The sequence below is a fragment of the Ruditapes philippinarum genome, unplaced genomic scaffold, assembly GCF_026571515.1.
Source record: "Ruditapes philippinarum isolate M1 unplaced genomic scaffold, ASM2657151v2 ctg2836_1_1_1_1, whole genome shotgun sequence".
NCBI lineage: Eukaryota > Metazoa > Mollusca > Bivalvia > Venerida > Veneridae > Ruditapes > Ruditapes philippinarum.
Window position 1 is genome coordinate 122,425 of NW_026863722.1, and position 17,165 is coordinate 139,589.

General features: G+C 32.3%; 1 protein-coding gene across 1 annotated transcript in view; it reads right to left on the reverse strand.

The window, feature by feature from the left end:
* Nucleotides 1-17,165, reverse strand: part of LOC132723135 (uncharacterized) — a 150,005-nt gene that overhangs the window by 110,364 nt on the left and 22,476 nt on the right. Inside the window, exons 13-16 of the mRNA XM_060707807.1 lie at nucleotides 13,433-13,508; nucleotides 12,668-12,779; nucleotides 11,782-11,924; nucleotides 5,342-5,486 (exon numbers count right to left, since the gene is read on the reverse strand). Coding sequence (XP_060563790.1) covers nucleotides 5,342-5,486; nucleotides 11,782-11,924; nucleotides 12,668-12,779; nucleotides 13,433-13,508 — 476 coding nt within the window. The remainder of the gene's footprint in view (nucleotides 1-5,341; nucleotides 5,487-11,781; nucleotides 11,925-12,667; nucleotides 12,780-13,432; nucleotides 13,509-17,165) is intronic.

The following is a 17,165-nucleotide window of genomic DNA, read 5'->3' on the forward strand; positions in this document are numbered from 1 at the left end:
AAGATCATTTTATCTGATTGTGACTATGACATGTAAGTTTATATAAACATACATCGTTAATTTTAAGGCATGAAAATACAGACGCAAAAATATATCAGACTACGTGTGTGCACTCATAGCACATTGTAATCTTTAACTTTATAGAACAAAAGTTACATAGCTACAATCTTAGTTTGAGACTTAAGGCAAACAGAAGACAAAGCTTAAAATACAATTTGCAAATACAAATGTATCTGTTTTGAACATCAGGGTTAATTACATTTGTTACAATGTTCGCTTCCTAACATATTTCGAAGTAAATGTTCCTTCATTCAGATAGATCTTGAGTACATGGGAAAGATTCTACTTTTGCAAAAGTCTGAATATATCAGGAATGAATCCCAGATAGCAAGTGTCAAACTTCATAAATCTATATTCTTTGCTTTATATCGATTAGAAAGCCGACATAACGGACCAAAAAACTGTAACTTGCTATATCCAATTATCCTTTCTAAAGCAGTTAGATTTAAAGTACTTAAAGCAAAGTCAGTATGTAAGGACTGCATGTATTTTATTCTAAATCTGTGTGATCATGCCAGTTTCTGAAATGCTACACCAAAGCTCACATCCGTAGAAGCTCTTCGGAATGACTATTGAATTATACAATATCTTAGAAGAAACCGGATTGAATCTATCCGGATGAACACAACTATTGTAGATATTAAAATGTCCCTCTTAGTTTATTGCATGCATCTGCAATACAGGTATTCGTAGAGAGAAAAGAGTCACATTTTATGCCGAGATGGACATAATTATCTCCTTGATTAACATAATTGTCACCGAACATTGAATATTATCACCGAACACTTGTTAGCATTGTATGGAATCTCCAACGACTTGCGTATGAACAACAAATATCAAACATGAATGCAGACCATTTGAAGAGAATGATATCAATACCATGTCGTCTGCAACTGTGGGTGATCCATTGGTCCAGTCCGTACATGCAAATACCTAAAGCACTACTATGTATTTTGTTATAAGTGCATTTATGTACGCAAGATTAAAAAAATGGCGAAATTTGCCTCCCTGCCTTGTATCTTGTAGAACAGCGAACCACTTATAACATAGACCTTGATATTTCACACAACTTTGCATGTTTGAATACATATATTTGATCGCTCTAAACGAAGTTGAGTCAATTCGGATCTCATTTAAAAGTTTAAACAGCAACCCCGAATGCAAAACATTGTCAAAAGCATTTCGGCCCTCCATAATACAAAAATACACTCTAGAACCATACTCTCTTGCAAATAAAATGCTTTCCCGTACAAGGAATGACATCATTAAACATCCTAAACCATCTTGAAAGTGATAATCATCCATCAGCGAACCGGGCTTACCATCAAGTTTAATATGTGTATCTTTGAATGTAGAGTATTGAGACTGGCCATTATCTAAGGTCGCTATTATCTACGTAACGGATGGCAAATCTAAAAAGTTGACTATGATAAGGTATTAATTATACTGAAAAAGGAGCCTGAAATCTTTTATCAATATCGGCATGTATACGTGTATAAAACATAATACATTCTTACATCGAATCATCTCGGGGTATAAATACAGGCTCATGTGCAATGTCCTTCTTAAATCGTACTTAAAAACATCGATTAATTGCTGAATTATACCTTGCAATTTAAAATATTTTAAAAATAAGTTCCATCTAGGGTTATTAGCTATTAGTAAACAGTTACATACCCCTGTAGTTCTTAACATAACATGCCATGGATGCATTCCAGGTTGTACCTCTGATCCCCTTGATATTATTGATGAAATCAAATGAGCCTCTTCATGGATGGATATACCACAATCTTACATATCAACGAAATCAATAGTTTCACATTTTAATCTGATTTAATTAATATCTCTATCAAAAGGGACAAGTATTCACCTAACTCCATTAAAAGTCACTGATTGCGTTATATATGATTTATTTCAATGAAAGTAAAGATTTAAACAAGAAATACCAAAATGACACAGATGCCCATCCTAAACAGAAAATATAATATGAATGTGTATATGTATATATATTTTCATAAATTACAGTAATAACAATTTACATTGGATACAGTTGTGTTTGTGTTTTTAATTTAAATACATTTCTATTACTAGTAGTCGTTTTGTAATTCAAATTTTTGTAACAAAATACTGTCATTTTTGTCCATGTACACTAACATCAGGAAATTTAAGACTTTGGTTCTTTAAATACTTTATTTTAATGAAAATACATTTACGTGTATTGTTATACATGAAATGAATCATATAATTTGATGACTACCAGAAACCGAATTTCTTACATCATATCTGTGTGCACAATATCCTGAACTTTAAAGTAACACTGTTATGATGTAATAAAGACACAAAGCAATACTCACCGCGTAATAGAGTGTTGCACTATTCAAATACAGATTTCAAATAATTTGTAGTAATTATAATTGATTGTTATTAGAAATGAACTGTCTATACTAAGTAAAACGAATATTCTTTTATTAGTCGGACATATATCTATTACTAATGTGAACTTTAATATCAATATTTAGGGGCGTCCGTGGCCGAGTGGTTAAGGTCGTTGACTTCAAACCACTTGCCCCTCACCGCTGTGGGTTCGAATCCCGACAGGGACTTTGGATTCTTGCATGTGAGGAAGCTATCCAGCTAGCTTACAGAACGTCGGTGGTTCTACTCAGGTGCCCGTTCGTGCCTGAAATAATGCACGGTAGGGAACCTGAGGTCTTCCTCCACCAGTAAAGCTGGAACGTCGCGATATGACCTATACTGTGTCGATGTGACGTAAACCCCAAAACAAACAAACAAAATTTGGAAAAAGGTAATAAAATGACTAAACAAAATGCGCTTTAAGTAATGTAACCTACCCAGTTAATAATGTTGTTTATTTAGCACAACAACAATTTATAATTGACTGGGTGTTTAATTTAATCATCAACGACACGCGACATACGTATTCAAACCACGTTTTAGATAAAAAGATTAAGAGAGATACGTTAAGGCAGATAGCAAATATTTTAATTGTTTTCCTTACAAGATCCGACAAAAGTTACACATATTGACTTTAAGATATTAAAAAAAATCAAGATTAATTACTTTTGAAGCTTTTTGAGGCAATACTACATTTCAATTATGAGCGAAAAAAATGCGTATATGAAACGAGATGTAAACAAATTTTTTAAATGTTAAAATTACAATATAAGATACGGTGGCACAAAGGTTACATGTGTGTATTTTTATTTATTTTGTGGCCACGAGATACTATGTCGTGGCCAAGAGATACTTAAGTCATGGCCACGAGATACTATGTCGTTGCCACGAGTTACTAAGTCGTGGTCATGAATTAGCTAAGTCGTGGCCACGAGATACTATGTCGTGGCCACGAGATAATTAACCAATCAGAATACACTATATATATATTATGATTTTTTTAAACTGAACAACTAACTTTTACTTGCAACATTTATCTTTGAAAATAGTGAAGATATTCACTTTGAACTTTTCGTTAGGATCATATTAGAAAGTCACCTTCAAAGGCTCATCAGACATAAATTTTAACTAAAGTTCTTTGTTGGGACAATTGTGTGATCGAATTGGTCAGTTTGTACGTACTACGGCCTGTTTACGTTGTTTATACAGGAGAAGGAGTAAGTCCTGGTTTATTTTATTTTGAAAGGACATTGCCCATAGACAGTAGATAGTCTATAAGGTAAAATCTTTGTCTGATGAATAATGTTAAAATGATAAGCCATGGTTTATATAACAAAGAAAGATCATTGCACCTGATCAGTAGATGACATCTAATAATTTCGAGGTCATTGGGTCAAAAATCAGGGTCACAGTGACGCTAAATGTAAAATTATTAACCAGTCAATAAGTTGTATAAATGGCACTTTTACAGGCTAGTGAAGTAGTGGTATCCTTGTAAGGGAAACTCATATAAATGGTGTAATCTAATTAGTTATTTATCTCGTGGCCATGACTAAGCTATCTCGTGGACATGACTTACGAGTAATAACTCGTGGCCTTGGCATAGTATCTGGTGGTCACGACTTAGCTATCTCGTGGCCACGACTTAGTTACTCGTGGCCACGACTTTTTAACTCGTGGCACGACATATTATCTCGTGGCCACGACTTAGCTATCTCGTGGCCACGACTTAGTAACTCGTGGCCACGACATAGTATCTCGTGGCCACGAGATAAATAAAAACACACACACATGTCACCTTTGTGCCACCGTAATAAGAAGTAGATGAGAATACATCATTTATTATTTTCATTCTATACTACAAATCATAATAAGCAAATGTACATTGTTGTAGTTAAATATAATTCTCGAAAAACGTTCAATCGAAAACATGAACAAATCACAACAAATTAATTATTGATCGGTATGTATTGATCGATATTGGTACTATGTTTTCTTTTTCATAGTGTAAAACGAGATAACCGGAACACCATCGAGCTAAAGACAAGGTTATTCAAAATATAACATTAATTAAGTAGATATGTATTAATATTCATCGCCAATATAACATACATGTGTTTTAAAGGGAAAATATAAACTAAATCTTTACACAATTATAGAAATTGTAGATATTAGGAATAATCACGCAATGTACATTCGCGCTTTTTATTATAATCCCTTTACTACTATTAATTAAATCCCAGCTTTGAAAAAAATATATAATTATACAATGTATATCATTACTGTTATGTAACATAAAATATTAGATTAATTGAAACTTTATTGTTTTTTTTCCTTTTTCAAAATTTTGTCGGATCTTATAAGGAAAACAATTAAAATATTTGCTATCTGCCTTAACTAATCTCTCGAAATATCATACTGGCCTTTTCAAGTACAAAAATTAATATAGGGGTCGAAATATCTTACCCACTAGGGTCGAAAAATCATGTAAACAGAGTTTTAAGAGTAAAGGTTTGATTGAGCCTGTTTATAGCATTTTTTCAATCCCCCCCCCCCCAATCTTCCTCAAGTTTTATTTTCTCTGTACCCTTTTATCTTTGTAGGCCTATCTTTAACCTTGATTTCCTATTCGGAATTCTATTTAAAATAATACCATGTGCCCTGTCATGTTTTTGTTAGGTACTCTGCTGGGCGTCTTGTCGGTAGTTCTGTGTTGCTGGATCGTATTTTTCACATTTAGAATAAAATGTAACAAGAAAATCAACACATGTAATAATGTTCTGAAAAAAAAAAAAACCTTATAACCGGATAAATCAATATGAAACTAAGTTTAAAAAACTTTTAAATTGGAAATGAAAACACGTACATGCACCGACAGACTTTATGTCTACCACTTGAAGTTTGCCTTCCTTGTAACTATAGCAACCGTTTTCGTCTTCGGCCTCGCACTGGTAAACTCCCGCGTCTTTCATTCCAACGTTTACTATACGTAAGTAGTTATTAGCCATTTTCTGTCAAAGATAAAATATTTGTTTTGACCAATACAATAATGAACTATTTGTATTGTGGATAAATTATATTAAACTGTTTTGGATGGAAATAAAAAAATAAACAAAGGGCAGTCAATACATATACCACGCAGTTGCTCTTGTTGACAAATGACTTTTCTCGTGTGCTGTCATGAAGGTTAAATTTAGCTTGAAAACAGACCGTTTATTTACAGTTACACTTTTGCTGATTCCCTCGGTGGTCATTTAAAACAGGTGTGATTTAAAATGTATTGAATTTATGTAAATATAAAAAATAGTGGTGTCTATAAGATGAATTCAAAGAATGGATAAAAACATTTACATTTAACTGTTAGAAAGAAACGATATTTGTTTCGATTTCTTATTTCGTTTTGACTATGCAAATTGATGAATAATAATAATAATAATATTAATAATTATAATATTATTATTATTATTATTATTATTATTATTATAGCAAAATCATATTTATTTCGCACCTTATACGACTGAACCGATGAACTTCCGGCGTTTGCACCATGGTGATAAATCATTATCCAGTTAATATTAGAAATTTACTTATTAAATTTGATCAAGTCACTTACAAGGTATAATACGTAAAAAAAACAATTATATTTTAAAATGATATTAAGCCAAACGTACCAGAAACCGACTCAAATGTTCAATTATGACTTTGTTTGTTTATTATACCTGTACAGTATATTCACACTACATTGTATTTGCTATATCAAGTACACTAGCCGTGCGCATCTTTATCGCTGTAGAAGTGTATTCTTTTTATCTTAAAAGTTTGTTAGCTTTTGAAGAGAGGTTCAAGAAAACTGCCGATTTTTTTTCTGATGAAAGTAAAAAAAAAACAACTCACTTTGTTTCCAGATTTTTGATCATCTATACTTGGGGAAATAGTTTCTTCCGTAAGCAACATAGTCATTTTTACAAATAAAGGTACATCAAATTTTGATTATTTGTTTATATCTGTAGTTTTTTCAAGTCTGGCATGTAAATGTATTGGGGGAAGATAAAAAAAATCAAACCCAGGTCAAATAAGTGTCATATCAGCTGAAATATCGAATATTTTCTTTGCCCTGGTAATTTTCTCCAATTTGTTTTTACTAAAAACACGATTTTATCCGGTGTGCGGTCCATACAATGATATAAAATACGATTATGTGGTTCCCAAACTTAAAAGTGCTGCGCATTTTGCACACGGCAAAGCTGGGGCCACATAATCGGATAGCTTCGTTCATAGCCGTCTGGTCCATTGAATTTATCGAAAGATTTTGTCGTTGGAAAAAAACGGCGATAATATTGATGTTTATTTCGGCTGTTGCGTTGTTTATATTACCGTTGAAGTTTAAAATTGACCATCATCGTGAAGAATTATATCTTCTGTGTCGATGGACCAAAGGATTATGTGAAAATATTGGAAATGGAATAAAATACATGGTGATTATGACGGTAGGGGTGCGGATTTTTTTCCGGCGAACATTTTTATCTTGTGTATTATTATAGATGTTGAAATATGAAATTTTTTCAAAACGGCTTATATTAAGTTTTTTTGATATATATGATCAGTACATGTGCTCGGATTGACAAATATGCATTTTATTTGGATTTTAAAGGCTTTTGAGCTCCAAACCCCAAATGTCTGTGCTTTTATATTTATAGACTCATTAAAGTTCATGAATAGAAATAAATAAGTTAAAAACTTCTACTACAATATCCACATAAACCCATGTGAAAGCATTGTGGGACAGACAGTGTTGATGAGCTAGATAAGCCAATTACTTCTGCTGAATTAAGAAAATAAAGAAGAATAAAACTTGCGGCATGGATAGTTTGATAAACAATATACTCTTTTCTCATATGGTTGATATGTTTAATGCTATTCTAAATTCCTGACATTTTTAGATGAATGGTTATGTGGAGCCGTGTGACTACGTAACGTTTACACTTGTAATCAAACATTTTTACAGGAATATTGAATAAGCGTCAGAAATTTATAACGCATTTAGTGACAAGCAATTCCGCTTACGCACGCGTTCTTCAACAATTGATGCTGTATTGTTTTAAATGCTATTTTACACAAAGTTTTAAATGAAAATAATCGTTTGTATTGCTATATTGATGATATGAAAAGTAAAAAAAAAAGTATTAATTAAGCACTGATGGAAACCTATTATGAATAGTAAAGGACATGTATTCCCACATGTTAAAGTTTGTGTTAAAAATTGTGTAATTCATATTCGGAATCCAACGAATGTTCTGTAGGTCTAAAATAAGGAGAGGTTTTGTCCCTTTTGATGTTCTCCTTAATTATCGTTTCCTTGAACTAGTTTTGCAAGAAAAAGATGACAGTGGTTTATCACTAGATGAGATAACGTTCATACTTTTGTTATTTGAAGACGACATGGTTATTTTAGGCGATACAGTTAGCGACCTACAAAATAGCCTTAACTTGCTTTTTACATATTGTATAAGGGTCTGGAAGTGAAAACTTTGAAGACGAATGTTATTGTCTTAAGAAAAAGAGGCTCTATTGTAGTGCCCCGGTATTTAATGGTAACTGATACTTACCTGGTGATTTTCATGTGATTTTCATCTATTCTGTGACCTTTTCTTTTTTTCTTTTTGTAACAGTAAATAGATTTGCAGCTTTCACTGGCTTCCCGTATAAATCAAGACAGTTGGACTGTTTAAATATTCAGCTCAACTTGCCTTATCTATGCGTTTTGCCAGGATTTCTTAGTTTTTACATTGCACTGTCTCCGTTCAAAATGTAAAGTGTTTGTATTTTCACTTTTGCTGCTCAGTTTATCCTAGTCCGTGACGTTTTTGTGATAAATCCAGTTTAAATCGTTAATAACACATGTTTTCTTTTATTGTGTGAAGTAACTTGTTTAAAATCCATGTTAAACCTTCGAATTTTATTAATTTAATTTGTAAACACTGGCACATTGTTGTTGTACAGGAGGCGGCCATTTTGTTATGACAACTTCCGGTTGTATTGCTACGGACGCCGGTGCGCTAAGGATAATTTTTCCGTATCGTTTACATTGTCTTGATTTGAGAATAGATTGCTATGGCCAGCTTGTTAAACTGTAGAAAACGTCCATATAATGTAATTATTTTTATCTTACATTTCTATCTTTATTTTTAGTGTCTACTCGGTATGATTATTCAAAATATTAAGTTTGCATCACTGCTGCAGTAGATGCGCGCTTTTGCTACGTCATTAATGCTGCATTGATGCGTTCTTGTTTTATGCTACAAGAATGATGCATTTATGCATCATTTTGTTGCATGCTACATCGGTAGCACTCAGTTTTGTATAAATACCAGACGTCTTGCTGCGTTCTGGGCCTTCAGATATTTTTTTCGGCCTGGGCACCCGTTACTCTAGTAGTAATATTTTAAATTTTTATTTTAAAGCATTTATTTTTCTAAAAGGTTGGTGTGACTTAACAAAATAGCGAATAGACACTAGAGAAAAATTATTAATAGTACTTTTTTCTTGGTTTAATAAAAGATTTTATATCTTCAAAGAAATATTTTTGTAAGAGAAATCTTGTAATGTTTTTGTAGATTTCTCATTGATAAGTAATAATAGTTTTTCTAAATATCTTTAAGTAAACTTGTGCATTTTAAATCATTTATTACATTGCCATATGAGTTTGAGGCTTGTAGGTTCTATATACAGTGAACAGTAAATTATAAGTTATTCATATACTTGCACAAGGGTTTAGCATTTCAGTAAATATAGTGGTTAGCCATAGGTTGGTAGATAATTTAATGAGTTTTAATTAAGTTGTTAAAACATGAAACTTTGTTATTAATTTATGAGCATGTTCTGATTGCTTTAGATTTAACAGAAAATTAAATTGATTATACTTTGTCACTTGTCTTTTGTCATTGTGTACAAAAATAGATTTTAATTCTTATTTACCCATACTGGTTGAGACCTTCCCCCCCCCTTTATTGAGTACTGAAGTCCATAGCCCATTTGTTTGCCCTTCACCCTGAAGCCTAAGTCCTGTATCCTGACAATATTGCAAGAGACTCGGAGCATTGGGATAACCAGCCTGGTGAACTGAGCAGTATAAGTGGAGCTGATACCAAGGTCGAGCACTCACACACTCAGTCATCCGGACATTACATTGTCTATAGCATATTGTGTTTTACAATACCAAGGCCATCCGGACGCTAGGACCGCTAGCGCATCATATATTTTTAATAAGTGGAGCTGGTATCAAGGTCGAGCACTCACACACTCAGACATCCGGACACTACATTGTCTATAGCATATTGTGTTATACAATACCAAGGCCATCCGGACACCAGGACCGCTAGCGCGTAACACTATTACACATGATGAATGATTTGCAAGCTCTTTGACGCCTTTGTTACAGCTTCTCTCAATTGTGGGTGTGAAATTAGTCGTTTAATTAAATCGAAAGAAATTGAACGTAACCATTTAAAATTTTGTAAATATCTTTTGAATGTTAAAAGAATTTGTAGTAATGTGGGTGTTTATGGAAAATTGGACGTACCATTAAATTCTGGTGAGAAATAGTAACGTCTTCTATTATATTGTTAGCAAAAATGTATAAATATTTTGTAAATGTACGGTTTATAGAAATAACTGGGCAAGTTAAGGACGTTTTGGGAAGTTTTCATAAAGACATATAGGCAAAATTAAAACTGTTCTACAGAATTTCTTTAAACTTGGCATGTTGCTAGAATATGATAACAGAAACATTTTAAACGAAAAAACTTGGTTTTTGAGTTGTCTGCCGCTGAATCAGAATTTTCTACTTATTTGAGGTCATTTAAAGGGCAGAGAACTTATACGTAAATGAATTTTTGTTTTTACTTCTGGATAATATTTTTTATTTATTGTTGAATACAACACATAATTTCATAATTATATGCAATTCCTTTTATAGGTTCTGTTATATTTTCAATGAAAAGAATGGTACTTTAAATTCATAAAAATAGCTGAATTTTTAAGAAGTGGGGAAAAAAATATCCACTCTAAATTTGTTTTTGAAATTTTGCATACTGAAAAAGAAGGTAGACTTCATGAAAATATGAAAAAATGTATTGTTTCGCTTCATTGTAAATAATATGCCCTTGAATTCAACGAAAATTCAACGAATTCCATTCCAAAGGCAGATAACTCGAAAATGAGAACGGTCACCCCAAATTTGTTTTCTGTTTAAAATGTTTCTGTTATCATATTCTAATAACTTGCCAAGTTTAAAGAAATTCTATTGAACAGTTTAAATTTTGCCTATATGTCTATATGAAAACTGAAAATGTAAAATACCTTTTAGATCGTTATGATTTTTCATATGTTTGGTTTGGAACAATCAATTCTGTGTTGACTTAAAATAAGTTCAATCTTTGTTTTTAAAGAAAGAGTAATTATAGATTATTTAAAAACTGACAACAATGGCTACAGGGATGCGGAACATTGGTTGTATACAAACATTATAAAATTTCATAAAGGTTTGAAAAATATTTCGATTTATTGCCATTTAAATTTAGAAGCATTCTGTCTAAGCTTAGACTATCATCGAACAAGTTAGTCATTGAAACCGGTCGATACGCTAGAAATAGAGTAGAAAGAAATGTGCGATATTGTTTATTTTGTAGCAATAGAGATATTGAATATGAATATCATTTTGTCATGGTATGTGCAGTATAAGCTTATATAAGGAAACATTTCATTAAAGAATATTCTATAAAAGTGTAATGAAGTTTATAGAGCTTTTGAATAGTGATAATTGTGTTACTGTTGTAAAGCTGGCAAAATCCATATATAACGCATTTAAGTCAAGAAGGTCTTGAAATTGCAAATTTGAAACATCAAACTTGTCTTTTTAACAAGAAAATGTGAGTTGCCTGATTCATCCTCCTTAAAATATCTTTATTTTTGTGATAAAAATGTAGTTATTGTTTGAACTTTATGTGATCAATTGACTAATATATGTTAGTTTATATATGTAAAATATAAGACAAAGTCTGTAATGTTTATGTCAATAAATTTTTCTGTCTGTCTGTCTGTCTGTCTGTTAAAGACAAGTGATGGCTTTCAATTAATAAAATGTCAAGATTAATATATTTGCTATTTAATTTCCATATATATACAAAACTAGAATTTAAATTTTACTTATTTCGTTTTTCTTATAATCTATTACAAATTGAACAAAACAATTCGAATACACAGAAATTGATTAAATGATTAATGTTTGAGTTAAGAAAGTAAACACACCTTGATTCTATCATCTTTGTCATAATCAATGTAAACTCCATCTTTCTTCCATCTAACTGCTTTGGCCTGATTGTCCACCCGGCATGTAAGTAAAGCCATTTCGTTTATTTTTTTGCTCTCTGACTGAGGTCCAGGGAATATTTCTGTTAAATTTGAATATGCCAAACAATGTCAAAAATAACCAAACAACCAAAAATTACAAAATCTGAACTTTAAAACGTCACAATAATTCAAACAGATGATGTATTAGAGTGGGGGATAAGTACAGTGTATTATCTATCATATTAAACCACAGTCTACTAGGAATCATTAAGAAAAGAGACCACATTGCTTAAACAACAATTGAAATTTTATTGAATGAAACTTTTAACAGTCACATAAAAAGGGAAAAAGAGACCTTAACGAACGTCCACAACGGCAAAATTGAAAATGTAGCAGGCTCGATTTGACTGAGTATGTCCCTAGACGATAGAGGAAAGTGCTACCACAATCGCCCCTACAGCCTGCTTAAATGTGCGTTTTAAACCTTATCTCCAGGTTTTCAAAGATAAGATTGTAGCGATTCGATAAAATGATAATATTCCCAACCCAGTCGACCAGTTAGATTTAATAAAACTGCTGAGTATTAACGTACTTTTTATAAAGTATATAACAATTAAGATGCTAATTTTACAAACCTTAGTTTTCTGTCTCTATTATGGTGCAGTGTTAACATGTAAATATGTATTTTTTATACACTTAGTGTCAATGCCATTGGTAAATTTGATTGTAAATTTAGATCACATATGTTGTTAGTTGCTTATCTTTTCTTTGATAAATTTGCATTTATTTTTTCAATTTGTAATACAATAAATCCTTTTTTGTATTGCTAATGTTTTAAACTTACTGACGTTACAATCCTCTGCAATCCTGTACTCAAAGGTGTGTTCTGCTGTTCCACCTGAAGTTGTCGCAAAGCATGAATATTGTCCCACCAATGCGTCCGAAAAGTCATCAATCTTAAACATTAGAATAGTGAAGTTGAAAATATATGATTTGGGAATATGGACAAAAACTGACTCATCTCCGGTTCATATGGTCGGTTCTCAGTACCATACACCAAATGCTACTACTGTATGCAGTTCCATTTTGATAAACTATATTTTGAGATATTACTTTCTTAAGATACAAATTTTTATCCCTGCTCGTACGACATCAAAAATAATTGTGCCGTTATCCGAATACATGTACAATCTGCCTCTCATTAGGTAGAATAATTTACTGGGTAAATCAAGTTCTGCGGAACCAGTTTTGACCATCGAATATTAGATATAGGATTAAACTGAGGATTTTTCTGATTATTCTTAATTAAGAAGACTTACAAAGGACGCTTAATTCTGACCCAATAGCATTTTCAGTTAAAATGAAAAACCTTATCCTCTCTATTCCGTCAACAATCAAACAGAAGAAATAAGTATCTAATATAAAATATTTCGATATTTAGAATTTCATTAGCAGTAAATGTATACATTATATATACCCGAATGAGAAATGATGGGGTTTCTATCATTCAGAATGAATTTATATTGATATAATCGAAATAATTACAGTAACCTATCTGTTAACAAATTCTCTTATTTCAAATTAAAATGCTTGAAAATTTATAACGCACCTGTAATATTCCACCTGGATGAGTTCCAAATCCTGCATTTTTACTGTACGGCTCTATCAATGTTTCTTTTAATGACCTAGAAATAAAACAAACTTGAAAATTGACATATAGGCGGGACATTTTTTTCTCCTAAAAGTATCAACATTAAAGCGTCATCTTTATTTTAATTTACCTTTACTAGTATACCTAATGTTGTTTTTTAATAAACGCTAAATGCACCATTCTTTATGTAATTATTTATTTATTTTAATTTATTTAGTAAATTTTATAAAATTTCGAAAACTGATTGAAAACTTTAGTGTATGGGGAACTTATGGGCAAGTGTTTGGAAACGATTATGCCACCTTTTCTATAGAAACCTTTGCCTGAAACAAATGAATACCATTACATGAAACACTTGAACAACAAAGGAAATATTTGTACAACATTAGAAATACATATAATCATAGTTTCATAATGTGCAAGTCATACATCGGCATGTGATTATTTTTATCTTGATTAGCAGAACAACATTGTACATTAGGTCTCTAGTGTTGACGTACAACTGTCCATATACATGAACAAATCACTGACTTATTTTACATTTTGATAGTAACGTTTCGTTTCATGTTGAAAGGTCGTTGTAAACACAGAGTCTAGATCCTTTCCTTGAGACTAATGTAACTAAACCGGATAAACAGTAATCCCCGCAACTTTGAAACTTTGAAATCCGACTTTGATTTAAAGTAAAGTATCTGATATTGTTTTGGGTCTTCATTTTTTCGGCGCCGTCACCCATCCAAATATTACATCAGGGGGTTGCCAGAAGGGGGGTGTGCCCCCTTCTGTTTGGGGGCTTTAAAGGGGGGCGGAGTCCCCCTCATCGCCAAGAAAATTTTGGACATGTGACAGGCTAAAATTGGCCTCAGATCGATCATAGGGTAACTAATAACCGACACTGAAAAGCCTTTTACTCTATCTCAATTCATTGAGAAGTTGCAGCACTTTGAAATCCGTTTTGATGGAAAAAAAACAATGCAAAATAGTGATTTTTGGCAATTTGGAGACCACCCCCATTGCCATGGTAACAGGAAATTTACCATTGAGCATGCTGTTACAGAGGCTATGGTGTAGTCAACATTTGTGCCAAGTTTCATTAGTATTTTCATAGTTTCATGGCAGTTTGAACTGGAGGGACAGGAGGCTTTTCAATGAAAACGGCCATTTTTCGCAATATGCTCGTGGGGTAAAAGGTTAATGTTCGTCTTCTGTTTTGCTTCGCTGGACCATGTAAGTGATTTTCTTGTTGCTTTGTCTTCCTTTAAGAAATTGAGTACTTTCGTTAAGTTCATTGGGTTTACTTTTGCATGTTACTACATGATCATTTCTGTGTTTTACTTATTTCACCTTTTTTCATGTAATTTTGGTGTGATTGGCGCTTCCGAGGGATCATTTTGTTTCCAGATTTGTTTTATTTATTTAACCTATTGCAACCGTAACAACTGACAGAATTTCGCTTGGCAGGGATTCATTTTATTTACAATATCTCGTTTAAAGGAACATGGTGGGTTTGGTGCACCATTTACCGGGTTAAACTCCCCAGCAGTACTTATGCTGCTGCACGTTCCAAGACGGCGCCCTCTGTTTTTTCAGATATATGTCTTTGTTTTGGTGACACTTGTTGTGTACCATGCTTTTTCTCGTCTACGGTAAGTATTCTCCCTTTTGCTTCTTGTCTTTTATTTTGCCGATCCCATTGTCCCGTGTCCCTTTACTTTGTGGACCTTTTCCTTGTCAGTAACTGTTGTTTGTTATTGAGTGTCATTTTAATGATTGGTGTGTTAGTGTTCTGCCTTGCGTGCTGTCCTGATTTTGTTTGGGGTCCTCCTGGACTTTTGCCACCGGTTCTTGTTGCTGGGTTGTATGGGGGTTGTGTTCATTGAACGCCGTCTTTCCTTGATGAACTTTTCTCCATATCTAAAGTCACATCTAGGAGAATTATTTATTACGATTACGCCAGTTTTGTGTAAGACAATCAGATACTCGCTGTTTTAATTTAGTACTTGTCATAAATTGATATCACCCAAAGTTTGAGACATCCATGCGAACAAAAAAAACAAATTTAAAAAAGTTTATCGAATCTGATGCCCTTGTACGTCATCCTACGTCATAAACGTCTTTGTGCATCTGATAACAGTTTTTAGGATTTTTATGATTCTGCATTGGCAGCAATTGACACCAATATTTTACAAGTCTTATAACATTATGATTATCATATAATGATAAACGACCGCGTTCGCTTAGGCGCAACATCTTATTGGTTGTTAAATTAACATCTTAAAAAATGCTTATCTACTGAACAACTTTTCTATCTCCAAGGAGTTTCTGTTTATTTTTATAAATCGCATATTTACCAGCTTATATGTTTTATCTTACAATATGTTATAAATACAAAAACGTCGTTGACGTCAACAATAAAAATACGAAAAAACAAGATGATGGCGTTTTCCGTTAAAATTGTTCCACTGCATAACCTTGTCCCCTTATTCACTGTTAGTTATAATATTACATACATAGCAAGTAATGTAAAACTAATTTCATTGTATTTCATTGAAAATACATTAATAATAAAAATAACAATAATGATAATAATGATAAAAATGATAATGATTATATTAATAATAATATTTAAATTATTAAAATATGCTTACAGTACTTTCTTCGAACTTTCTAATAATATCGGAGTGTTTCAATCCCTATATCTTTAATCCGTACTAAAGTATAACTTTATCCATTAAATCAAACAGTTTAGAACATTCCAAATAATCAAAATATCCAAACTGCCTTTTATTTACACTTATACAGTATACAGATTTTGTTGTTTAAGACGCCAACTTATACAGAGCTTTAAAGCATGACAATTTAAGGGTGGAAAGGAGTCCCATATATTTATACTGATGAAGTGTTGATTGGGATATCCAAACATTTCTTTATCACTGAGTATTTTGAAGGACCAAATCTACGGAATACTTTTATAACTGTCTTACCTTTATTGACACTAATGCCGACAATGTCACAAAAAAAAGTGTTCACGAAAAAAACACTTTTTTTTAAATTCCATTTTATTTAGTTCTCCCATTGTTTTTTCGTTTAGAGCAGACGCATAAATTTACTTTTTACCATACGCCTATAGAGGCTATTCGTTGCCAAAAACCCAGCCTTTGAAACTTGACAATGCATACTTCGGTTCTACTAAACAGATTAGTAAAAATCTAATTGTCGATCCGAGAGTTACATACTGCACTGGTATTAAGCATTTTGATTATCTCGATTTGATAAAATGAAAGCTGTTAACATGCAACTTAGATAAATTGCAAACTGTATTTATAAATGTATAATTTCAAATTTGCGACATGTAGAAATGTAAACGATAGAACGTACACAATACGTTTAATGCTGTGCATCATGACGTTGAGAATGTAACTGCATCAACTTGACACACTCAGGTTTACGACACCACACTTTCCTTTTACATTCTAACGCGATTAACATTTGTAAACGATTTTGCAACTTCCATGTATGGAATTATCACGGAAATAGACGAAAATTAATAGGCGGAGCTAATTTCACGAAAGCAGAATATAAAGAGAGGTAACTCTTGCTGGTACAAAAATATTTCAAATTATATAGAAACTGTTACATCAATCTTGACTTTGAACATCCTCTGATTTTGTTAAAACGTATTCTAGTACAG